Source organism: Electrona antarctica, assembly GCF_951216825.1.
Source record: "Electrona antarctica genome assembly, chromosome: 6".
In the NCBI taxonomy this organism is placed as follows: domain Eukaryota; kingdom Metazoa; phylum Chordata; class Actinopteri; order Myctophiformes; family Myctophidae; genus Electrona; species Electrona antarctica.
The window spans coordinates 6816449-6843452 of record NC_136811.1 but is presented as its reverse complement, the minus strand read 5'-3'; the positions used below and the strand labels follow the sequence as shown (position 1 = coordinate 6843452).

Genomic DNA, 27004 nt, shown 5'->3' with positions numbered 1-27004 from the left:
CTTAAAATTGAATGAGGTCGCACAGGTGCGACTTGCTGGAAGGATGAGTGGAGGAAAAAAAAACATCCCGCAGTGCTTGCCCGTTCCATTGATTGAAAACATTGGACGTTCGCCTGACGCCCAGTGTTCAAAGAACGATCGTTCACGAAAACCCACAAATAAGCCCTTCAGACTTGGATGGTCAGAGCGGCGCGATTACATACAAAGTCAATTCAAAGACGAGAATTGCGCAAACGGGCGTGGCGCGACCTGCCGCGGTACAAACTGGACGAACCGAGGCGAATATATATTCAGGTCTGAACGCAGCTTATCCGACACAAATGAACTAATCTTTCTCAGCTGTACAATTTCACTGGAGCGCGCAGCGCGCATATCTAACTGCATGATGATCAGTCATGATCTACACAGACAGCCGACTCCCGACCCAAACACTGAGTGAAACTTAGTAAACGTGTTGTTTGATTAAACATGTGCCACGAAAAATAGCTTCCAAAGCTTGTTATGTTTGCATCGAGGAGGTAGCCTATGTGTCCATACCATACGTGAAAATAGCTGATCTACAAGCTCACAACGCGTCGCGTTCGCGACGCGTTGTGAGCTTGTAGATCAGCTATTTTCAGCACGCAGAGATATGCAGGCTCTGAGCATTCCGAAACTTTTGCCTTCACAATAAAAGCATGCAGCTTTCACAAGTTGGCCCATAAAGACAAGGAAAAGGATTAAGAATTTGGTGGCATTTCACATTGCAAAAGATTTTTTCCAAAATGTAGAAATATTATAATAAGCAATTAATTTGGATAATGGTAATGGAGATATTGTACAAATTGTCACTTTATTAATCCAAAAGGTTTGGACTGCATTTAATTTTCAACACAAAACCTTAAACTGACTTTCTGTGTGTGGAATATAAATATTGCCTTTATTGACTGAGTGACTTTGTGGTGGGTTGAAACCATCTACAGTGTTTTGAAGTATAACCAGGTAGGTTGCTGTTTTTTACACAGTGACCTTTGTAGGGGGTTTTATGATTCAAACCTTTAATGGTGGAAACCACTACATAAATAAATGGCGCCCGATGTGGGGGCATGATAAGATCATGTATTAATACCACGCTATACAAAGAAAAAAATGGTGCTACCTAATTTGTGGTGGCGCTACCAAATGAAAAGGTAGGTGGCACCAGTGCTACCTGTGAAAAAGTTAGTCTGGAGCCCTGCCCGGCGCTCCGATGCGCCGCTTGTTACTACAAATGTGGCAGCGTGCCGCACCCTGTTGGTGCTCATGGGCGGCACTTCACGCGAGTTGATACTGTGCCGCGCAGCCTGTGTGTGTTGCCCTTTAGTCCGTGCCAGTCTACACAAATCCATCACAACAAGTACCGTACATCAGACCACTACATCACACACGTCAGTAAGTGGTTCTATCGCCGGCAGTACGGGGGTACGCCCGTCGGCGTCCCGATGTAGTCTGTAACAGTCTTAACCCATTCAGGCCTGACATCGAAATTTAAAAAAAAAAGTTTTCTAAATCATGACAATTTTCTGAAAGATTTGAGGCACATTTTAACGATTTTTCAAAAATAGCAGACCTACAAGCTCGTAGCGCGCCACTCGGTGGCGCGCTATGAGCTTGTAGATCTGCTATTTTTCTATAGAGGGTATGCACACGCTTAACACTTTATTTGCCCGGGGATATTTAATCCATATTTATAGCGCCCATTCGATTTATAAACACGGACCCCTTTTACCCGCGGACCGGATGTTGTTGTGAATGTGTGTGTGTAGCAGCTAACAATAGCCACACCACTCTATAGTCGATCGACAACAACGGGAGGTAAGAATAAATCTATCGCGACTAGCGACTGGACTGGAGCGCCGTCTAACACAGGATATTTTTTCATAATTACACGGGATGATTTAGATTGCGAGTTATTAATGTTTTAATATTTTCGTTTTCATCAGCTAAACAGGGGGGGGAGTTTTTCGATGACGTCTCACTCTTACGCAACACCGATGATTGCCCAACAGGCGCTCCCAGGCTGTAGAGCCATGCGATCCGTTCTCATATCAATAAACTTCGTCTTTTGGACAATACTTCGTCCTGGGCGTCGGGCGTTACTAATAGAAAGGACAAAGAACTTCGTCCTGGGCGTTGGGAGTGTTAATGACGGTTAGAAGATTTAGAACACTTTCCTGGGGGTCTTTGTGTGTAATATGTGGTTTTAGATTTTAGCAGTTAACTCAAATATAGGATTACACTAACACTGTGTGTTTATTTCTGTATGTGTGATCAGTTTAAGGAGGCGTCTTCAGCTCTTCAGAAGACGTCTGAGCAGGTCCAGAAGTTGGTCCAGATGTCCAACATGTGTCCTCCTGCTTCCATAATGATCAGATCGGCAACACACACAAACGCAGGTTAGAGCGCAGTACACACACACACACACACACACACACATATATATATATATATATATATATATATATATATATATATACACACACACACATTGTCGACTAGTGGAGAAGAGATCCAGTAGAACTAAAAGACAATTACAGTAAGTCACCTTTATGTTTGGTTGCAATTGGTCGATGCACCCTGAAAATAGCAGATTTACACTAGTCTGTAAGTTGATAGAAAATCTGGGAGGGTGCAAGCACTACCGAACAAAGTCCTGAAAGGCATTGCTGAAGTTCTCAAGTGTGCCAGTGTTGTTTTCGTCGACTAAAACTAAGACGAAAAATGTTCGTCGACTACCTTTTTTCACTGACGAAAACTAAATAGAAACTAAATAAAAACGAAGTTATTATGACTAAAACTAAGACTAAATATACTGACAATATCGTCAACAAATAAAAACTAGAAAATGTTAGGAAGGGACTAGTGGACAAGAGATCCAATATAAGTCATTTTACACAAGTTGCATGCTGAAAATAGCCGACCGCTGCGACGCGTTGTGAGCTTGAAGATCGGCTATTTTCAGCAAGTGTAAAATCAGCCATTACGACGGCATCAAGGCCCGACAAAATACATTTTACTCGACTAAATCAACTGTAGATTTAGTCGACTAAAACCTTATGATATTTAGTCGACTAAAACTAGACTTAACACTAAGACATTCCAGGTGACTAAAATGTGATTAAAACTAAATGAAAACCATTCAAGAGACCACGACTAAAACTAAAATCAAATTTTTGCTGCCAAAAACAACACTGCGTTGCGTGTCTTGCAGGGCTCTCTTCCGGCCCAGCGGTGTTTCAGACACAGCCCACGGTGCCCTCCCCCCTGCAGCCCACCAGCGCCCCCAGGGAGGACGAGATGACGGTGAACATGACCATCCTGGGTAAAAAACGGACCAAGACGTGGCACCGAGGAACGGTGGTCTCCATTCACCCTCACGGTACGCAGATCAAGATCAGAAGGCCCCGGTCCCACCCTCTCCCCCCCCCCCCCCCCCCCCCAAGCCTTTTCAGCCCCGAGACAACCCAAAAGATAACATTTGGTTTCAGCAAACTTGAATGAATTAAAGCTGCTATAAGCAATACTTTGTCAAAACTTTAACCCATTTTGACCTGAGATCAGATTCTAAAAATGTCTTCTACATCCTGACAGTTTTCTGAAAAAGCTATGTTTCTATGTCAGTCGTTCTTCGATTTAAAAAAAATAGCAGACCTACAAGCTCGTAGCGCGCCACTCTGTGGCGTGCTATGAGCTTGTAGATCTGCTATTTTTCAATAGCTAAAGCATAACATAATGCTAACACCAAAAGGGGTTCCCGCCCAGAATGGGTTAATGACCTTTTTATTTTATTTTTTGGTATTCAGACAGCCAGCAATGGGTAGAACGCTCCCCAAAAAAATTTAGTCTCTGTGACACATCTAGGGGGCCGCAATCTGCATTCAAAGATGTTCCTAGAAGCTTTGTCATTGGTCAGAAAAAAACCCCCGGTCGCAATGACTAACCAATCAGGAAGCAGAAAGGCAAATCAACCATTGACAAAGCTTCTAGGAAAATCTTTGAATGTAGATTGCGGCCCCTAGATCTGTGTCACAGAGACTACATTTGTTTTGGGAGCGTTCTACCCATTGCTGGCTGTCTGAATACCAAAAAAATTAAACGGTCATTCAAATTGACATATTATTGCTTATAGCAGCTTTAAAGACCCGAGGCCGATTTAAAAGAAATGTCTTGCTCAAACTTTTTCACGTCAAGGACCCCTAAAATTGTATATTTGGCATATTAAAAACAAGAACAAAATGGCAGATCTACGAGCTCATAGCACTGCAGGAAGTGACACGTGCGAACAAGTGACACTCGTGCGTCGCACTGTGAGTCTATTCTTGTGCCTTTCGTCCTATGGCAAAAATCATATCCGGGGCTTAAATGGTTACGTTCTCAAATGATTCATGTTTTGTTCAAGTTACTTTTGAATTGCCGTTGTTGGAATGAGTCACACAACAATCCCACTTGCCTTATTGCCTCTTCTATATAGGAGGTGGGATCTTTAAGTACAAGGTCCAATTCCACTTGCCTTGCCTTCCAGGAGGCGGGATCGACAAGTACAAGGTGAAGTTCGACAACAAGGGGAAGAGCCTGCTGTCGGGCAACCACGTGGCGTACGACTATCACCCCACCCTGGAGAGCCTGTACGTGGGCGCCCGGGTGGTGGCCAAGTACAAGGACGGGGTGCAGGTGTGGCTGTACGCCGGCATAGTGGCCGAGATACCCAACAACAAGAACCGCATGAGGTAAGGGCCCCTGTACGGCTGTGGCGCAGTCGGTATAGCGCTGTCGCCTCGCGGCTTAGAAGGTTCCTGGGTTCGTTCGGGGGGGGGGGGGGGGAACGCCAACGTTGCTTTCTGAAGGTTAGTGGGTTTCTGGGTAGTGTACAGCTTTCTGAAGGTTCCCATATATCTGGGATAGGGATGGGACAATATGATAATGTCAAAAGATTATTGGGGCACATTGATAGTGAAATAGAAGCACACAGTAGATGTGCTCGGTCGGTGCAAGAGAACACATTTATTATGAAGGCAACGTTTCAGTCACTTCTGAAGGTCAGTATTGACCCGAAACGTCCACAGTGTGACGTGTTTTTCTATTTTTATTATTGATGAACACTTGCCGATACACCCGTTCCTAAGCTCTCTACTCAAGTGTGCGAAAGCTTTTTCTCTACAAAAGATTATCGTGGCAAAAATAATTGCGATTTAGGATATTATCGTGACAATCAAAATATGTTAACCACGTGAACCCCCAGCATCCCTAATCTGGGGGGATGATGATTTTACTGGTTTCTCGATATTACTGTAACATATACAATATACTATTATATACTATATATATATATACACACACTGTACATACTGTATGTGAACTGAATTCACTGACTGAATGTGTGTGTTTCAGGTTCCTGATCTTCTTTGACGATGGTTATGCATCCTATGTGACTCTCCCCGAACTCTACCCAGTCTGCAAACCATGTAAGTGTGCACGCACGCACACACACACACACACACACACACACACACGCACACGCATGTGCACACACACACACGCACGCGCAAAGCCAATGTTCTTCGACGGTACGCCATGCACTCCTTTCACCATGACACGCTTCAGGCACTTCTACACGCAAAAGGTTAAAATGTCACGTTGCTCGCCAACGTTGCCAGACAGCCCATCGAATCGAGCAAAAGGGAGGCCACGGTAGCCTACGTTTAACACATTCTTCCTGTTTTTGATCACGTTTGATGGCCCAGCGTCGGTCATCTCATCGTAGAGGTCTTTGTCCAGGAGTTGATCGAGCGATTACAAATATTGATTAAATTCTATGTCAATCTGAACAACCGAAAGAGGAGACTATTAATCTACTGGGGGAAAATAAACCTTATCTCGGAATGTTTTCTCTGTCTCCCCATCCCATCTGACCCCCCCCTACCCCCCCCCCCCCCCCTCTCTCTCTCTCTCTCTCTCTCGGCCTTCATCCTCTCTCCCTCCTCCATCTCTCTCTCTCTGTCTCTCTCTCTCTCTCTGCCTCCCACTCTGTCTCTCCCTCCTCCATCTCTCTCTCTCTCTCTCTCTGTCTCTCCCTCTCCATCTCTCTCTGCCTCCATCCTCTCTCCCTCCTCCATCTCTCTCTCTCTCTCTCTCTGACTCTCCCTCTCCATCTCTCTCTGCCTCCATCCTCTCTCCCTCCTCCATCTCTCTCTCTCTCTCTCTCTGTCTCTCCCTCTCCATCTCTCTCTGCCTCCATCCTCTCTCCCTCCTCCATCTCTCTCTCTCTGTCTCTCTCTCTCTCTGTCTCTCTCTCTCTCTGCCTCCCACTCTGTCTCTCTGTCTCTCCCTCTCCATCTCTCTCTGCCTCCATCCTCTCTCCCTCCTCCATCTCTCTCTCTCTCTGCCTCCCACTCTCTCTCTCTCTCTGTCTCTCCCTCTCCATCTCTCTCTGCCTCCATCCTCTCTCCCTCCTCCATCTCTCTCTCTCTCTCTCTCTCCGCCTCCCACTCTGTCTCTCCCTCCTCCATCTCTCTCTCTCTGTCTCTCCCCCTCCATCTCTCTCTGCCTCCATCCTCTCTCCCTCCTCATCTCCGTCTCCTCTCTCTGCCTCCCACTCTCTCTCTCTCTGTCTCTCCCTCTCCATCTCTCTCTGCCTCCATCCTCTCTCCCTCCTCCATCTCTCTCTCTGTCTCTCTCTCTCTCTCCGCCTCCCACTCTGTCTCTCCCTCCTCCATCTCTCTCTCTCTGTCTCTCCCCCTCCATCTCTCTCTGCCTCCATCCTCTCTCCCTCCTCATCTCCGTCTCCTCTCTCTGTCCTCTCTTCTCTCTCTCTCTGTCCTTCCCTCCCTCTCCCTCCATCTGTGTGTGTGTCTCCGTCTCCCCAGTGAAGAAGACGTGGGAGGACATCGAGGACGCCCCGTGCAGGGACTTCATCCAGGAGTACATCACGGCGTACCCCAGCCGCCCCATGGTGCTGCTGAAGGTGGGCCAGATCATCAAGACGGAGTGGGAGGGCACCTGGTGGCGGAGCAAGGTGGAGGAGGTGGACGGCAGCCTCGTCAAGATCCTCTTCCTGGTACGGGTAGGCCTGGCCGCGCATGGCGGCCGCTGGTTTTTTTTTTCCCTCCACTACATGGATTAAAGGTGTAGTGAAATGAAAAATACGTTTTTCACACGTTTAGACCATATCCGTGGTCATCATATGGGCATACCTAACAATGGATGCCAATTTCTTTTTAAAATTCTCATTTTTGTGGGTTTTTATATCAAAAGTCCATACAAAATGTTTTAATTACTTCCTTAAAACGAAAACGTACGATGACGTGTAGAGATACACATCGATAAAAGCCAATAAAATTAAGCTCACCCATTTGTTTCACATATCTGCGTGTCCGTCCAAACACACGTGCTACTGATTACAGAAATCCTCTGTTTTTTATCCAATTCAAGATGACATCCAGACAGTGTATTACTCGTTTTCAACGTAATCATCACGCTAAAATATTTATACAGGTTGTTTACAGGTTAGAAAAAAATCCCCTGTCTTTTCTGCCGTCACTTGTAAACCAACCACTGTGCATGTGCGTGCATGAGACGGACCTATAGGACCCATAGCCTGGAGGGATGCAACGCTCTGATTGGTTCAGAAACTTAGATCCTGCCGTCTGAGGCTGAAACTTCAATATAAAATGCCCCAAAAAGCCATTTCACTACACCTTTAAAGTTCGATTTGGATTCCATAGAAGCCACAGCGTGTCTTCTGTGAAAGCATGCATGCATTGGTGTCTGAATGTGGGAAGTGAGGACGCTGGCGTCGACTGTTCGCCGCTTCACCTCCCAATGTATGAATGAATGAACCATTGTAAAGCGCTTTGAGCACTTGGAAAAGCGCTATAAAAATGCAATTCATTGTACATGCCCAAATTTGTGCATGTACAACTTCCTGGTCTCAACTGCGCATGTTTCTTTCCTTCCGTGGAGCAACATGGCGTCCACCGTACTGTCTTCGCTTCTCGTCCTCTTTAGATAGTCCTTGATGTAGTCCAGGAAGTAAGTGAGCCCAGTGTCCATGACATCAGAGACACTGGGCTCACTGCTAAAATATCTAAAACCTCATATTACACACACAAAGACCCCCAGGAAAGTGTTCTAAATCTTCCAAACGTCATTAACGTATATTGCTTTGCAAAAAGGGTGAAGCTTGTAGATTGGCTATTATCGGTCATTAATTATCTTAACACATTTTGTGCCCAAGACGTCTGTGGACGTCTTTGGTATTACCGCACGGGCATAGCCCAAGACGTCTGTGGACGTCTTTGAAAACAAATATATATATATATATATATTTTTTTTATAAAATAAAATCATAAAAATCAAAACAATTATTATTATTATTTTTTAATACGTGGTGCCAAAGTTTGTGTTTTCGCCATTGAGAATGCATTTGGCGTTTAAATTAAATAACTCAGAAACTATAAAACATTTCAAAGTAAAAAGTTCCAGCATGTGTCTCCACAGTCAGCTGAATTATAAAAAATGTGAATGGATTTTCTAGGTGAAAGTGATTTTTGGGCAGTTTTGCGTGGGCTCTCAATGTGTAGATGAAACGGTATTTAAAGTGATCAAACTAGCAATAGAATACAAGTTTTTAAGCATCTTCCAGAAACATGAATGGTCTCAGAAATGTCATGATTTCTTCAGCTGCTCGGCCTAAAACATCATCATTTACATTTTCAGTCTTGAGATTTTATTTTGCTTTATTCTATGCAACTAAAAACCAGTGGTGGAAAGTAACCCAAGTATTAGGGAATGTGTAAAAGTGTCCAAAATGATTAGTATAAATCAATATCAACACTGAATCGATTAATCAATTATTCAATTTGCAATCTGTATGATGAAAATGCCCAGGGTGAGCCAGAAAATAGCAGCCAGGAGAATGAGACTAGCAGGACACTGCCAAAGACACCGGGAGCTTCCAACCTGCAGCAAGTTAGTATTGTGGGAACCAACACATGGGCACCAGTCGCGAGGACGTCCCACATTAACATAATGGATGTACTCAAGAAAGTCGCAGGAGCGCAAAGCACCAGCGAGCTAGGGCATTCACTTCTAGTCACTTTTACTAGTTGACTAGTTGCCTAGTTGACTAGTTGCCTAGTTTACTAGTCGACTATTATGTAAAAAATAAATTAAATTTTTTTACTTTTTTTACTTTTTTTTTTTGTTGAAATAAATATTTGTACATTGGAAAAACTGTGTACATGGTGACTATAACTATAATCTACCTGATCTTGAGGCCTACAAAAAAAACCTAAAAAAAAAAAACCTGTTTGTTTTTATTTTATCAACTAGTCGACTAGTAAACTAGTTGCTTAATGCCCTACAGCGAGCTGGCCAGAAGTATGGAGAACCGGGATGCTTGGCAGTCGGCGTCAAGGGTCAGATTGGGTTCCTCCAACACACCAGCGTCATGTCCAGGGGTTGTACATAATGTACAGTACATCAATCTACCTCATGTTGCCAAACAAGGAGATATATGATCCTTAACTCTGTCTGGGCTGGGGAACCACTGCTTCCGAAGCTTGCCTACTTACAGTAGTGTCAAATAACTAAAGTATATGTACTCAAGTACTGCACTTAACCCATTTAGACCTGACGTCGAAATGAAAAAAAAAAGTCTTCTGAAAGAATATATATATTCCAAGATTTGTGCCGCATTTTCACGATTTTTCGAAAATAGCAGACCTACAAGCTCGTAGCGCGCCACTCGGTGGCGCGCTATGAGCTTGTAGATCTGCTATTTTTCAATAGCTAAAGTGTAACATAATGCTTAGTTAAAACACCAAAAGGGGTTCCCGCCCAGAATGGGTTAAGACATAAGATTTATTATAGTGTTTTCAATACTTTTCCTTCTATGTCAGAGGCAAACAAGTTGTAATCCACTACAATAATTTGAAAACCTTTAGTACTAGTTACTTTGTTGTTATATGTTTTGATTATTAATCCTAAACTACTGATATTCATTTGAAGCTTAGTAGATCTGCTATTTTCAAAAGATTTGTATCCATTTGAAAACTTGTGAAGCGAGACATTCTGCATAATGAGTACTTTCTACTTTTGGTACTTTAACCGTTTGACCGCTACCATTATTCAATCCCTCCGCCGTGTCCTGCCAGGGTTTTATCGCACGTGACACTTACTTTGAAGAGCCAAATATCCGTAATCGCATTTTACTATGAAACCATTCCGTGTGTGTTGACGAAGCTGGTGCTTGTTCTCTCAGTCGGTGGTGGAAAAAGTGGACCGCGAGTATCACAGCGCCTGCTACAGGCCGTTGAAAACGCTTGTCTGGGACAAAGCGACCTCTGCAATGTCGCTTCTGGAGATAAAGCCGTCTGAAAACAGAGCAGGCAATGTAACAGAGCTAACGAACGGTAGCTTTTAATACGATCGTATTAAAGCATTCATTAAATAATAATACATCACTGTTAAAACGGCTTTTCCGGGTGTGGCACCGTACGCTATTCTACGTGTCTATGTTCCTGGCAGGCCTCGTGTACATTTTGCTATACTCAACACTTTTGGTTAACCCATTTAGACCCATGGCCGATTCTAAAGACGCCTTCTAAAACCTAATCTAAGGTTTCTGAAAACCTTTCAAATTCAATGAAAATAATAATTTGTTTCTACATGTGTCGCAACAACTAATGAGACGTAAAGGTTAAGTAGATCCCGGATTTAAAGGTATAATGACGTATAGGTTTGCAACAGGTCTAAATCATGAGTTTTCAACCGGTGGTCCGCGGACCCCTGGTGGTCCCCGGATGTATTGCAGGTGGTCTTTTTTTTAATTTTCGTTTTTTCCATGTCATATGAAAGCAGGGAATCATAGCTTCAAATTGACACATTTGGTTGTTCAGTTTGACCCACCTGTTTTGGAGATATGGCTTATAGAGTAATGTCTTGCAGAGAAACGGCGAGTTGAGGCTTGAAAGGTTCACTTCTGCGGACTCTTAACATTACACCTAGCTACATGTTTAAGCATTTATTTCATATTTACATGTCAATTTCAGCTCTGACACTTATTTCAGACATGCTCTAGTAGTATGTGAAGAGTCTGCCTGTGCTATTAACTCATTTTTAGTTTTTCTCCTCTGGTGAAAAGCCGCGCGATGGCAGGCTCTCAGTCAAATCTGGTCACAATAATGGTTACTTTCTCCACCGCTTCTACTGCGGAAATTCTCCAAAAAGATAAAAATGCAAGACCTTTAGCTCAGAATGACATTTTTCAGATTTGTACTACATCAGGCCACTCATGCGTGTTCGTTGGGCACAGAGAACTGCCACAATGCTCTGTCGCTAAACGGAGTGGCTTCTTCCTGTTTTGTTACTTGTAGGACGACAAGAGGAGCGAGTGGATCTACCGAGGCTCCACCAGACTGGAGCCCATGTACAACCTGAAGACCAACTCGGCCAGCACGCAGGAGAAGAAGCTCTCCGGGGTGCTGATGAGAACCAGGCCTAGCATGGGTAATATACGCACGCACGCACGCACGCACGCACACACACACCAGTGCTGATTTTGACGATTTAGGTAATGTTTCAGTAATATTGTAAATGCGCTTCATAGTCACGACTCAGGAGAGAGAGATGCACATTTTCCACTCCCCCGGCATAGTGTCATAATTCACAGTTCCACAATGTTTCACCTGGAAAACAATGTTACAATAACAATTTACACAATTAGTTAGGTAAAGTTACCTTAAGTTGTGGCAAATCTGGGGAAAAAATGCTTACCACTAGCTTTCTTCACAGATGTGTTCATAAAAGTGTCTACTATCACAGACAAATGTGTTCCAACCCAACTCCCTTGGGAAACTTTGTGACAGCTGCTGAAAGTTGGGGTACCATACAATACATTATAAGGCAAAATGTTATAAATTTCATTATGCTTTAAGTAGCATGTGACGTGTCAAACTAGGGTGTTTACATGATTCTGAATCCATTCCAAGCATTAGTTTTGCACGAAAAACACTCCTTGGGCTAAAAATGGCCATAGCCGTCATCACAAATGTGATGAAGTCAGCAAATGTGGGCATATTTGGGCAAGTGGCTATGGCCAAACTAGGGAGTCTATGGCCAAACTAGGGGTCAAACTAGGGGGTTTTCATGATTCTGAATCCATTCCAAGCATTAGTTTTGCACGAAAAACACTCCTTGGGCTTAAAAAGGCCATAGCCGTCATCACAAATGTGATGAGGTCAGCACATTTGGGGACATTAGGGCACATTTGGGCAAGTTCTATGGCTGAATTTAGCCTAAACGAGTGTTTTTCGTGCAAAACGAATGCTTGGAACGGGTTCAGAATCATGAAAACCCCCTAGTTTGACCCCTAGTTTGGCCATAGACCCCCTAGTTTGGCCATAGACACTTGCCCAAATATGCCCAAATGTGCTGATTTCATCACATTTGTGATGACGGCTATGGCCAAGGAGTGTTTTTCGTGCAAAACTAATGGAATGGATTCAGAATCATGTAAACACCCTAGTTTGACATGTCACATGCTACTTAAAGCATAATGAAATTTATAACATTTTGCCTTATAATGTATTGTATGGTACCCCAACTTTCAGCAGCTGTCACAAAGTTTCCCAAGGGAGTTGGGTTGGAACAAATTTTTCTGTGATAGTAGACACTTTTATGAACACATCTGTGAAGAAAGCTAGTGGTAAGCATTTTTTCCCCAGATTTGCCACAACTTAAGGTAACTTTACCTAACTAAATGACATGCACTGATAATCACGTGTGACTACCGCAAGGAAGGACTGCGTAGTCTGAACCAAGTAGACTTTATTTGAACCAGTGTTGATTTCGTCGACTAAAACTAAGACGAAACATTTTCGTCGACTACCTTTTTCCACTGACAAAAAGTAAATGAAAACTAAGCTATGGTGACTAAGACTAAATACTAAATACTGACGATTTCGTCAACAAATAAAAACTAGGCTAAAATGTTAGGATGGGACTAGTGGACACGAGATCCAGTATAAGTCATTTTACACTTGGTTGCATGCTGAAAATAGCAGATCTACAAGCTCACAACGCGTCACGCTGCGACGCGTTGTGTTCTTGTAGATCGGCTATTTTCAGCAAGTGTAAAATCAGTCATTACGACGGCATCAAGGCCCGCCAAAATACATTTTAGTCGACTAAATCAACTGTAGATTTAGTCGTCTAAAATCTTATGATATTTAGTCGACTAAAACTAGACTCACATCAAAACATTCCAGGTGACTAAAATGTGACCAAAACTAAAATCTAAATGTTCTGCCAAAAACAACACTGATTTGAACGGCTTTTTAATTTTACATTCATCATTGCCACTCTCTCTCACTCACACTCACACTCACACTCACTCTCTCTCTCTCTCTCTCTCTCTCTCTCGTGTGTGTGTGTGTAGGTGCGTTGAGGAGTAAAGGTCCGGTGGTCCAGTACACCAGCGAGGGTCCCGTAGCAGCATCGCCTTCCAAAGCTCCTCAAACGTCGCCTATCTCCACCCCGCCCTCCCTCGCCACCCCAAACGCCCTGCCACCCCCATACCCAACCGCCCTGGCACCCCCACGATTTGAGTAAGTATTAAACCAACACCCCCTCTGCTTTGAGTGAGTATTAGTTAACTCACCCCACCCACCCTGACAACACCCCCTTGCTTTGAGTCTTCTAAATCCTGAAAGTTTTCTGAAAAACCTATGTTTCTATATCAGTGGTGCTCAAACATTTTCATGTCAAGGACCCCCAGAATGATGTGAAATTGGCCGCCAACACCCATCTGAAATATGTTGTTCCCCCCCCCCCGCCACATTTTTCACGATTTCAAAAAATAGCAGACAGCTAAGCAAAGCAAAGCAAAGTTACTATATTTACCCAGGGTAACTGGACTAAGCATCAGATACTTGTTTACAGCCAGGCCCTGCTCATAGAACATTTCATGGTAGTGGTTCAATGCCTTCAGCGGTGGGCACTTCAGCGGTGGTAATTTTAACGTGCCGGTCCGGGGATACGAACTGGCGACCTTCCGGTATCAAGACCGCTCCGCAAACCGCTCGGCCACCGCATGCCAGCTCATAGCGCTCATGAGCTTTTGTCTAAAAAATCTGCTATTTTTCAATAGAATGGGTTAACTCATTGACTGTCAGTCCTCCACCGCCCCCTGTTCTCACCTTGCCAGGCTTTTTATTTTCTTTATTATTTGCTTACCTTTTAAGTAGTCAAAGAATATTAATCTTCACTATGATCGCATCCCTAACCTTTCATAATCTGAGAGATGTTGGCTGCGCGGTCGCCCTTTCAGGCCGTGACCCCCCCCCCCCCAATATAATCATATACGAACTGGGGGACCCCCTGATAAGCAGCACTCATGTAGGAATTGAGGCATTCGATTTTGAGTTCCACGCTTCTCGCTTCCTAGGCTTGTGTTAATCTTGATTTTTATCTGGTCTTTTTTTATCTGTCTTATCTTGCTTTTGGTAGTTTTTGGAAACTTGTAAGTTGTATTGATAGAAACCGATAGGACAAACTATATTTTCACGAATTTTCAAAAATAGCAGACCTACAGAGTGGCGCGCTATGAGCTTGTAGATCTGCTATTTTTCAATAGCTACATTATAACATAATGTTTAAAACACCAAAAGGGGTTCCCGCCCCAAAATGGGTTAAGGATGTGATGGAACCACTTCCTGGTTCTTCAATGGTGGATCCTGTTCCTCCAAGTAACTTCGTTTCCCGGATCCCAATCCTACACTCGTACTTGTCAGTGTCTTGCTCAAGGACACCAGGGGAGCATTTAAGATGAAACGTTTACAAACAAGAAAACCATAACGCGTGTGTGTGTGTTTGTGTGTGTGTTTTCAAGTTACAGCAACAAACACCAGATGGCGAAGAAGAGCACGTCTCCGTTCATTCCTGGGATCGGAGGGACTCATGCCTCCAAAATGCTGCAGATGAGCACCAGTCCCACGATTAGCAGGTCATTCTTTCTGTTCATTTGACTGTCGTCGCCGTTTGTATTGTTATCATCTCTGCCATGCCGAAATATGGCGACGGAGATAATGTACGTATGTCTGTCTTTGCTTAACCCATTTTGACCTGAGATCAGATTCTAAAAAAATGTCTTCTACATCCTGACAGTTCTCTGAAAAAGCTATGTTTCTATGTCGGTGGTTCTTCGATTTTTAAAAAATAGCAGACCTACAAGCTCGTAGCGCGCCACTCGGTGGCGCGCTACGAGCTTGTAGATCTGCTATTTTTCAATAGCTAAAGCATAACATAATGCTAACACCAAAAGGGGTTCCCGCCCCAAAATGGGTTAATTCACAATCTAATCGTGCTGGACCGATCGGCACCATATCTTTTGTGCAAACGGCCATCGTGCCACGGAAGTAAATGGTGCATTTATATAGCGCCTGTATCCAAGGCTCTTTACATGGATTGTGCATTACGTTCACCCATTCATACACACACATTCATACACCGATGGCAGCGGAAACCATGCAAGGCACCAACCTGCACATCAGGAGCAATTAGGGGTTCAGTGGTCTTGCTCACAAGGACACTTCGACACTAACTCTGGGGGAGCCCGGGTTCGAACTGGCAACCTTGCAGCTACCATCCATTTATAGAAAACTAAAGACCGTTGCTTCCTCACTCAAACGTACTTGCCCGTCGGGGCAACTTGAAAGTAAACTCCACCTGCTCGAACGTTTCATTGAAATGCCACGGGCAGTTGGGCAACCGTTGGTGTCAACCCCTGACAGAACACAAATGGTATATAAATGCACCGTTTGCTTTAAAGGAGAATTCCATACTAGAAGGCTTTCTTACCTTTATTTGTAGTTGTTACGTCCCCACCAGGTCCAGGTGTTATTTTGTGCAAAAGTGCATTATTGGCTATTTCCCCTACCATAAGCCCTCAATGAATTGCATTGAACTGAACTTGCATTGGGGTGCTAATTCGCTTATTTCCATCGCTCAAAAATCTTTTTTTTTTAAAATTATATCCTCTCTTCATAATGTAAATAATATCCCAAGCGACACACTTTACTACTTATTTCGATGGTGTGGTGGCTAACAAACATACTTGCCACTTGGCTAGGCAGGGGATAGGGAAACCGTCTTTAACGCGTTTCAAGTAAGATTGTCCAAACAGTGCAACTGCTGTTGGGTGAGGTTCCCATTTATTATCTTTCCAACAAGAAACAGCAGTGTTATCAATGCATGTATATAACGGTAAAAAACCATATAATCTTCCCCTGTATGTACCCGTGCCATGCCATTCCTTCCAGGGCTCATTCACCTGTGATCCCTATCACCATTACTGCGGCACTCCTCCCCCCAAGGTGAACACGCCCACAACCGGCTTAAGGCACCTAGGCAAAATGGCTCCTTCACACCGGCCCCAAATTGTGAACTGGGGTGAACAATTAAACCAAATTTAAACCAAAAGGAGTCATAGTTCATAATTCGACTTTAAGTCGAGAGTTCTTGACAGGGGTTTTCACCTGAATCGTCCAGCATCCCCAAGTCGCCCTTCCAAGGCGGCTTCTGACCCAGAGATGTAGTCTTTTTCTCAAACATGACTAAATTGTACAAGACATTGCAGTCCTCTGTCGACACTCTGGCGACGTTGCTTAGCCGGGAGGCCTGAGCTGTAGCCTCCCACTTCCCTATGGCCCACAGAGGCTGGTGGGAGCCCTTAGGCGGTCCGATGTGGCCTGAGAAGACATCCAGTGCATTATCAGGGTCACCCTGAAAGAACTTAACATCCAAGTACTGCCGTGTCTGCTTGTAATCTGGACGCTTAGGACGTGGTGTCTTGACTGAACAGGTTGGTTCAGTTGGATCCATCTTTTCCTTCTGAAAATCATATTCACAGTTGGGGGACTTAGGCATAATGATGCCTTGTTTCCCACCATTCCCTGTGATCCTGGCATGAGACATTTTGGGGTCCGAGTCTGCCTTGCTCCTGCGTCCTCCTTTCCTTCTTGGAGCAGCATGGGGCTTCCTGGGGTCCACTTTCTCCTGGTTAGTCTTACTCCACGGTTTGACAATGCAACATTTTGGCATAGTGATGTCATCCACTTTAAATGATAAGTCTGAGTTAGAATGATTTTCCAGCGTGCCTATGGTCGCAAAGATTTCTGTGGCCCTCGGGCCCTCCTTGGACGTCTCCTGCTTCTCCAGCCCAACAATGGATGTCGTATTGGCATATACAGTTGAACAGCCCTTCTGACAACCACTATTGCCTCTCAGGGGGCCATTGATGACCCACCCCAATAAGGTCCTTACGGCATATGGTCCATCGCCTTGACTATTTATGATTTCCCAGGGTTCCATGAGTTTCGATACATTGGTTCCAATTAACATTTCAACATCAGCATCCAATGTTGGGATTTTGACGTCTTTCAAATAGTCCCACTTGTCTATGTCTCTCTGTGTAGGAATGTTACTCCTCGACACTGGAATTGTGTCATGTGTAAACGTCTCTGGTAGATCCACAAATTCATTACTGTCCAATTTGGACACCTCCAGTCCTGTGAGGATTTGACTATTGACAACACTTTCTTGGCCCATTGTACGTAACAGAATGTTGGTGTTTGTACCCTTCAAGTTCAGTTTCCTCACGAGGCGATTAGTGCAGAATGTTGCCGTACTTCCTGGGTCTAAGAAGGCGTAAGTTTGCAGCACCTTATCTCCCCTCTTAGATTTCAATTGCACTGGCACTATGGAGAGGGTACAGTCTTGGTCTCCGGCCCCAGTGCAGCCGTATGTCTGCAAGGAGACGAGTGCACTACTGACTGGTGTTTCTGAAGGTTTGTCCCGATTGTGAACATGCAAAATTGTTGGATGTCTTAGGTGACATTCCTCGCAGACCAGCCGACCTCTACATTGTTTATTCATGTGGCCTGGTTTTAGGCATCCAAAACATATTCCCTTTGTTTTCAAGAATTCAATTTTCTCTCTTTGAGAAATCTTGTTCAATTCTGAACACTTGAATAATAAATGTGACTCTCCACAATAAAGACATGATTCAGAAGTCAATTCATTGAGTGTTACAGATTGGTTTGCTGTATCCTGTGTTGTGAGCTCTGGGTTTAGAGTGTGGTTTGTAGCAGCAATGGTTGTCGCAAAACTACTTTCTCTGATGTGACTCCTGGGTGATGGTCTGCTCCCATTTAAAGGCTGTAGTGAGGTATTTGGACGTGCGTCAGAGATGTCACCAAACAGGGGATGAGACAAGATTTTGACTTGGGTTTCTAAAAAGCTCACCATATCAGGGAAAGTAGCTCTGCGGTCTTGTTGTTCCTGTATTGCGCAAGCTTTAGCCCTCCATTGCACCCTCAGTGCGTATGGCCATTTCAACATTATTTGTCTCATGTTGGATGGGATGTTCATCTCCTCCATGTATTCTATTTCCAGCATGGCGTTGCAGCATCCTCTTAGGAATAAGGCAAATTCCTGTAGTGCCTTAACGTCCTCACTTTTGATAGTGGGCCATCCAAATGCCTTGTCCATGTAGGCTGTTGCCATCATGTATTCATTGCCAAAATGCTCTTTTAGAAGCTCCCTTGCCATTTCATACCCCTGTTGTGGTGCCATATGTAAGCAGCTTCTCACCAATGCTCTGGGCTGTCCCTTCGTATATTGCTCCAAATAATACAAACAGTCTTGATAATTTCCTGCTTTGCTTGCAATACAATGTTCAAATGCTCTGATAAAAGAAATGTAACGCAACGGGTCACCATCAAACATTGCCATCTCTCTTTGTGGTAAGGTGGCTGACATTTGTTGTTGTATGAGCATTGATGTGATTTCATTTTGTTTTTGCATGATTCCACATATTGTGTCCTGGTCCATAATGTTTTGAACTGAAGCATGTTGTGGTGTATTATTCTGTACAGAAGGCATGTTTGTGTTTTGTTCTTGTGTAGGCCTACTCAGTACAGCTGTGGGTAATGTATTGATGGTTGGTGATGGAGTGTTGTTCATCAGATTAGCAGTAGGTAACGGTCCAGTGTGTATTTGAAGATGTTGTCTGACAGTGGCATCCCTTGTATGTGAGAGATTATGTTGTTGTGTTTGGACTTGAGAGCGCATATTCACTTTTGGCCGTGCATCACAGGTGGGAAAAAAGGGTAGTGCGGTTGAGCTTTGGGTTTGGGTCGGGGTGCCTGCTTTCGGCACAAATTCCTTTGCCTTTGGGTCAAATGTGAGACAATGTCTTTGGAGTCCTTTGCTAATATAAGAGCTCATTGCGTTTGAAGCAGTCTTCCTTCCAATGTCACTGCCTTCCAACACAGAGACCCTAGCAGTGGCAGCTGATATCTGTGCATCAAGCTCCATTTGCTCTTTCCTTTTCCTCAGTTTCTCTCTTTCCAATCTGAGGTTTTCCTCTTGTGCCTCCAACTCGTGTCTCTTTTTTAGAGCAGCAGCCTGTGCCATTAGGGCAGCTTTCTCTGCCTTTGCCTTTATGCAAGCAACGGACACCCCAGAGCTTCTACTAGAGGTATTTGACCGCTTAGACCCTCTAGATAAATTAGACACACTATCTTCAGGATTAATTTCATCTTGATGTTCGGATTGCACATTTTCCCCACCATTATTTGCATCTTCAAAACCCACATATGCATTTTCAAAACCCACATTTGCATTGTCACGAACGACATTTGCATTTTCAAAAACCACATTTGCATTGTCACCTTCATTTGCATTTTCAGAACCCACATTTGCACTGTCACCATCATTTTCCAATCCGTTTTCCCCCAGCCATTTTGATATTTCGTCAATGAATATGTCACAGCTGGTTAGTTTTGCCTGAAACCATGTGTTTTGTTTATCCTGCTCATCCTCAGGTATAGGAAATTCGTTGAGCAGTGTGTGGTGGAGTTCAACAGCCTTTGCACGTAGAAGTTTAATCCCTTTTAAATGTTGTTGAACCTCAGAGACATTTGCAGTGGAAGTGATGAGAGCCTTGATTTCGTTTTTTAATTTATTTGCTTGTGTGAATTTTCCGTTCCTTTCAGTTTGAAGCCTTTCCATGACCATTCTGATTCCTTTGAAGGTTGGCGTTCTTATTCTTTTTTCCTCCGAAACCTCTTTGCCAGTTTGCTTGGTAACACTCATTTTAATTTAAGTCAAGTGAACCAACAATAAAACAGTGCATGTGTACGTTTTCCTATATAAATACCTGTTTCCAAACAACAATAAAACAGTGTATTTGCAACCAACAGTAAGACCTTGAACAGTGTAATTGTTTGCGACCAAAAATAAGATCTTACAGTGTATTCATGCAACCAAAAATAAGACCATATACGGAATTGCATTCATTTCCACTCAGCGTGTACTCATCATTTGTGTTGTGTGCTGCTTGTGCGTTGTAGATTCGTTTTCCAAAAAGAAGCACACTTATGTGCACGCGAGAGAAGGCTTGAATTAATTCGAAGTCGGACAGTCAACAGTCAATGCTGCCCTGTGAATGCACCTCCTTCGTTCCTTATCGCAGCCCTGGGCCGCGATCGTGGGTCATGGGTGTATGTGTTTGTATGCACTAACCAGCAGCAGAACTCCAGGCCGTTGGCTTGTGTCGCCGTGCCCGTAATCAGACCGCTCCGTGCGGGAGGTGGTGGTGTAGTCGTCGTCGGCGGCGGGGGGGGGGGGGGTGCGCGCCGTATCAAGTTGTCCAGTTGATCAAGGTTCTTCTTCCATAGCACTAAACTTGTCCAGGAAAGGAGCAGAGTCGATTCGAAGTCCAGGAGAGAAGAGGTGCGTCAATCCAAGGCGGTGATTACTGTCTTCATGTCCAGACGGAGATGAGGTTTTTTACTTGTGTGGTGGCTAACAAACATACTTGCCACTTGGCTAGGCAGGGGATAGGGAAACCGTCTTTAACGCGTTTCAAGTAAGATTGTCCAAACAGTGCAACTGCTGTTGGGTGAGGTTCCCATTTATTATCTTTCCAACAAGAAACAGCAGTGTTATCAATGCATGTATATAACGGTAAAAAACCATATAATCTTCCCCTGTATGTACCCGTGCCATGCCATTCCTTCCAGGGCTCATTCACCTGTGATCCCTATCACCATTACTGCGGCACTCCTCCCCCCAAGGTGAACACGCCCACAACCGGCTTAAGGCACCTAGGCAAAATGGCTCCTTCAGATGGAAATAAGCGAATTAGCACAACAACCCAACCCCCATTGAGGGCTTATGGTAGGGGAAATAGCCAATAATGCACTTTTGCACAAAATAACACCTGGACCTCTTTGGTGGGGACGTAACAACTACAAATAAAGGTAAGAAAGTCTTCTAGCATGGAATTCTCCTTTAAGCATGCCGTGACGATTCCACAAAAGCAAAAGCGCCCCTCACTTCACTTCAAGTGATTTTTGTCATAACTAGCAATATGATTCAGACTGCATGTCGGGTCAACCTGCTCTCTGCCAGAACCAAACAGAACTAAATGAAACCCTTTCTCTCTCTCTTTGTCTCTCTCTCTCTCTTTACCCTCTCAGTAGACCTCCGAGTTCCGTCTCTTCGCTCGGTTCGCCGCCCTCCATCGGCCTCTCCACCGCCTCCACCACGAGATACATCGTGGTGGCGCCTCCGCCCCAACTGCTGCCCCCGCCGCCCCCTCCTCCTCCCCCCGTGCTCGCCCCTCCTCCCCCCCCCATCCCCCAGGCCATGGCCATCATGCCCCAGCACAAGACGTACCGCGCGCCCACCGACCGGATCTTCTACATGGCGCACGGCTGCAACGCGGGCTGCCTGAACCGCGTGCGGCCGGCCCGGGCCGACGTCCACCGGGGCTGCAACCCCCTGTTGAAGCCTTTACTGTACGACTTCAGGCGCATGACCGGCCGGCGCAAAGTCAACCGCAAGGTAAACCTTTACTGTACGACTTCAGGCGCATGACCGGCCGGCGCAAAGTCAACCGCAAGGTAAACCTTTACTGTACGACTTCAGGCGCATGACCGGCCGGCGCAAAGTCAACCGCAAGGTAAACCTTTACTGTACGACTTCAGGCGCATGACCGGCCGGCGCAAAGTCAACCGCAAGGTAAACCTTTACTGTACGACTTCAGGCGCATGACCGGCCGGCGCAAAGTCAACCGCAAGGTATAGGACCACCAGTGTTGTTTTTTGTTTTTAGTCAGTCATCTTGAATAGTTTTCATTTAGTTTTTAAGTCTCATTTTAGTCACCCGGAATGTATTGGTGTCTAGTTTTAGTCCACTAAATCTGCAGGTGATTTAGTCGAACAAAATGTATTTTGGCGGGCCTTGATGCCGTCGTAATGACTGTTTGTACACTTGCTGAAAATAGCCGATCTACAAGCTTGTAGATCGGCTATTTTCAGCATGCAACCAAGTGTAAAATTACTTATACTGGCTCTCTTGTCCACTAGTCCCTCCCTAACATTTCTAGTTTTTATTTGTTGACGAAATTGTCACTATATTCAGTCTTAGTTTTAGTCATCATAACTTAGTTTTTATTTAGTTTCCGTCAGTGGAAGGTAGTCGACAAACATTTTTTGTCTTAGTTTTAGTCGACGAAAACAACACTGCGTAGTAGGACAGGTAACGGGGTTCAGCTGTTTGCAGAGGTTTTCTTTCTGTGTAGAGAGGAGGGGGAAAAAAGAGTGGACCAAGTGCAGGCCTCTGGAGGACCCCGGTCAGCGAAGTCTAAAGGCTCTTGACCAAATATCGTAAACCAACTGTGTAAAGACCATTGTGAACGTAAATTACCGTCTTTGGCAGTGAAGCGCTGGATTTGAAAGGACTTAAATAGCCGTTCTTGGCAGTGTGTTGTTAAAACACTTTTTGTGCCCAACACGTCCCCACGCGTCTTTAGAATGGCCCCCGTAGGAAGCCCATGACGTCTGGGGATGTCTTAGGGTCTTTTTTTAACCCATTTTGGGCGGGAACCCCTTTTGGTGTTTTAAACATTATGTTATAATTTAGCTATTGAAAAATAGCAGATCTACAAGCTCGTAGCGCGCCACCGAGTGGCGCGCTATGAGCTTGTAGGTCTGCTGTTTTTGAAAAATCATAAAAATGTGGCGCAAATCTTTGAATATATATTCTTTCAAAGTGAATGTTTTTAACTCTGGTCTAAATGGGTTAATGATATTAAACGGGATCGCTAAAATCTTATTTTTCTATCTTTCTTTTTGTGCTTGGCCTTTCCTTCTTCAGCGATCCTAGACATGTTTGGTGCATGCTGCGCACTGCCGTTCACGTCCTCGTTTACGGCCCGACTCAACTCTCTCTTTACTCTCCATGGTCTTGATCAAAAGGGCTATGTTCTGTCCTCATTTCGGACTTAACCCATTTAGGCCTGACGTCGAAATTAAAAACACATGTCTTCTAAATCCCGACAGTTTTCTGAAATACCTCAGTTTCTATATCAGTGGTGCTCAAAATTTCACCCCAAACATGATATGAAATTGGCCGCCCGCCGACCCCCCATCTGAAAATATGTTGTTCCAGGGACCCCTCAGAAGCAAAGATTTGAGTTAAAAAACGTTCGCTCTGAAAGAATATATATTCAAAGAATTGCGCCACATTTTCACGATTTTTCAAAAATAGCAGACCTTCAAGCTACAAGTTCTGAACGTTTTTCATGTAAAGCTGACAAAACCACTGACATAGGTTTTTTAGGAATTTTCAGGATTTTTAGAAGACATTTGTAGAATCGTCCTCAGGTCTAAATGGGTCAAGTACTTTTCTTTCGTCCGCCACAGGCTTGAACCCAACTGAACGCTCCCTCTCCCTCTCCCTCTCCCTCTCCCTCTCCCTCTCCCTCTCCCTCTCCCTCCCTCTGCCCCAGATGTCCTTCCACGTCATCTACAAGGCCCCGTGCGGCCTCTGCCTGCGGAACATGTCGGAGATCCAGAAGTACCTGTTCCAGTCCCGCTGCGACTTCCTCTTCCTGGAGATGTTCTGCCTGGACCCGTACGTGCTGGTGGACCGGCCCTTCCAGCCCCAGAGGCCCTTCTACTACATCGGAGACATCACCGCGGGCAACGAGGACATCCCCCTCAGCTGCGTCAACGAGATCGACCAGACGCCGCCCCCCAGCGTCGCCTACAGTAAGAGACGGACGCACACACACACACACACACACGCACTTTTTTCACTGACGAAAACTAAATGGAAACTAATAAACTAAGCTATGATGATTAAAACTAAGACTAAATGTATTGACAATTTCGCCAACAGATAAAAACTAGACTAAAATGTTAGGAAGGGACTAGTGGACCAAGAGATCCAGTACAAGTCATTCTACACTTGGTTGCATGCTGAAAATAGCCGATCTACAAGCTTGCGCTGCGACGCGTTTTGAGCTTGTAGATCGGCTATTTTCAGCGAGTGTAAAATCAGCCATTATGACGGCATCAAGGCCCGCCAAATACATTTTAGTCGACTGAATCAACTGTAGATTTTAGTCGACTAAATTCTTATGACATTTAGCCGACTAAAACTAGACTAACACTAAAACATTCCAGGTGACTAAAATGTGACTAAAACTAAATGAAAACTGTTCAAGAGACTATGACTAAAACTAAAATCAAAATTTGATGCCAAAAACAACACTGACACACACACGCGAGGACATCCCTCTGAGCTGTCAATGAGATCGACCAGACACCGCCTCCTAGAGTCGCATCCTAGCTACAGTAAGACGCATGCACGCGCACAGTCACACACACACACACAACGAGGACAAACCCCTGCCTTGTGTCAATGAGATTGATACTACACCTCTTCCTAATGTCGCCTACAGTAAGACAAGCACGCTCACACGCACGCACACACACACACACACACACACACACACACACACACACACACACACACACACACACACGTATCAATGAATGATCCGTAACCTTGTACTCTTCTCCTCCTCCTCTTCCTCCTCCTCCAGGTAAGGAGCGTATTCCAGAGAAAGGAGTGTATATAAACACCAGTGCAGACTTCCTGGTTGGATGTGACTGTACTGACGGCTGCATAGACAAGTAAGTCTGCCTCGATTCACTGTTCACTATTAGCTCGTAGCGCGGCACCGAGTGAGAGACTATGAGCTAATTTGTTTTTATCGTGAAAATGTGGCACAAACCTTTGAATATATATTCTTTCAGAGCGAACATTTTTCAAAGGTTTTTTCTGAAAACTTAGGATTTAGAAGACATTTGTAGAATCGTCCTCGGGTCTAAACGGGTTAGTCATGCTCATGCATTGTGTGTGTGTGTGTGTGTGTGTGTGTGTGTGTGTGTGTGTGTGTGTGTGTGTAGGACCAAGTGTTTGTGCCACCAGCTGACTCTGCAGGCGACGGCGTGCACCCCGGGCGCTCAGACCAATTACAACGCAGGTTACACACAAAAAAGGCTGGAGGAGTGTCTTCCTACTGGGTGAGACACACGCACGCGCGCACACACACACACACGGTTCCTCATAGTGGGGTTACTAGAGGTGAAACATACAGTACAGTTTAAACAACACGGGGATGATGGAGCTGCTTGACCATTGAGAGATTTAAAAGATTCAAAATTCTGGGCGGGAACCCCATTTGGTGTTTTAAGCATTATGTTATACTTTAGCTATTGAAAAATAGCAGATCTACAAGCTCGTAGCGTGGCACTCTAGCTTGCTATTTCTTTTTTACGAGCTTGCTATTTTTGAAAGATCGTGAAAATGTGTCTCAAATCATTGAATATATATTCTTTCAGAGCGAGCATTTTTTATCTAAAATATTTGCTTCTGGGGAGGGAGGTCACTGGAACAACATATTTTCAGATGAGGGTCGACGGCCAATTACATATAAAATCTTGGGTGTCCTTGACATGAAAAGCTTTGAGCACCACTGACATAGAAACATGAGGTTTTTCTGAAAACTGTTAGGATTTAGAAGGCATTTGTAGAATCGTCCTCAGGTCTAAATGGGTTATATCAATGTATGTCTCTCTCTCTCTCTCTCTCTCTCTCTGTGTCTGTCTCCCCCCCCCCCCCCTCTCCCCCCCATCAGCATCTATGAGTGTAACAAGAGGTGTAAGTGCTGCGCCGCCATGTGTACCAACCGCCTGGTGCAGCACGGCCTGCAGGTCCGCCTGCAGCTGTTCAAGACGCAGAACAAAGGCTGGGGCATCCGCTGTCTGGACGACGCTGCCAAGGGCTCCTATATCTGCATCTACGCTGGTACGACACACACTATACACACGCTGCCAAGGGCTCCTATATCTGCATCTACGCTGGTACGGCACACACTATACACACGCTGCCAAGGGCTCCTATATCTGCATCTACGCTGGTACGGCACACACTATACACACGCTGCCAAGGGCTCTTATATCTGCATCTACGCTGGTACGACACACACTATACACACGCTGCCAAGGGCTCTTATATCTGCATCTACGCTGGTACGACACACACTATACACACGCTGCCAAGGGCTCCTATATCTGCATCTACGCTGGTACGATACACACTATACACACGCTGCCAAGGCCTCTTATATCTGCATCTACGCTGGTACGGCACACACTATACACACGCTGCCAAGGGCTCCTATATCTGCATCTACGCTGGTACGGCACACACTATACACACGCACACACGCGCACAGTAGTAGTCTCAGAATATTTATTCCTTTGTTGTTCTCCATTGAACATCCCATAATGGCAGACCAAGAAGAGGAATTAATTATACGGAGCGGAGATAATCGCATGACGAAAAGATCCTCTAGAATGGGAGTGGATGGGAGCCGTTTTTTTAGTGACCACGTGATTTCCTTGTTTGACTGTTTGTTACAAGAACAGTCAAACGGTGACTCGCATGTTGTGCAAGGGGTGCAAAAAATCTCCTCCCCCAAAAATTGGGAACCAGTGATCTAAATTCTCTCTCTCTCTCTCTCTCTGTCTCTCCCTGCCGTTCTCTCTCTCTGTCTCTCCCC

The 27004-nt window shown here is 44.8% G+C and overlaps 1 protein-coding gene across 5 annotated transcripts in view; it reads left to right on the top strand.

The window, feature by feature from the left end:
- setdb1b (SET domain bifurcated histone lysine methyltransferase 1b) overlaps window positions 1-27004 on the top strand; it is a 41973-nt gene that overhangs the window by 4259 nt on the left and 10710 nt on the right. For 2 of the 5 annotated variants that reach the window (XM_079504726.1, XM_079504727.1), the window contains exons 5-17: window positions 2294-2414; window positions 3230-3397; window positions 4541-4745; window positions 5407-5480; window positions 6882-7072; window positions 11394-11526; window positions 13457-13625; window positions 14909-15022; window positions 21564-21930; window positions 23879-24140; window positions 24980-25070; window positions 25347-25463; window positions 26078-26247. In XM_079504726.1, the coding sequence (XP_079360852.1) occupies window positions 2294-2414; window positions 3230-3397; window positions 4541-4745; window positions 5407-5480; window positions 6882-7072; window positions 11394-11526; window positions 13457-13625; window positions 14909-15022; window positions 21564-21930; window positions 23879-24140; window positions 24980-25070; window positions 25347-25463; window positions 26078-26247 (2182 nt within the window). Of the gene's footprint in view, window positions 1-2293; window positions 2415-3229; window positions 3398-4489; window positions 4746-5406; window positions 5481-6881; window positions 7073-11393; window positions 11527-13456; window positions 13626-14908; window positions 15023-21563; window positions 21931-23878; window positions 24141-24979; window positions 25071-25346; window positions 25464-26077; window positions 26248-27004 lie in introns of all 5 variants that reach the window. The other 3 variants (XM_079504723.1, XM_079504725.1, XM_079504724.1) reach the window with 2 other exon arrangements.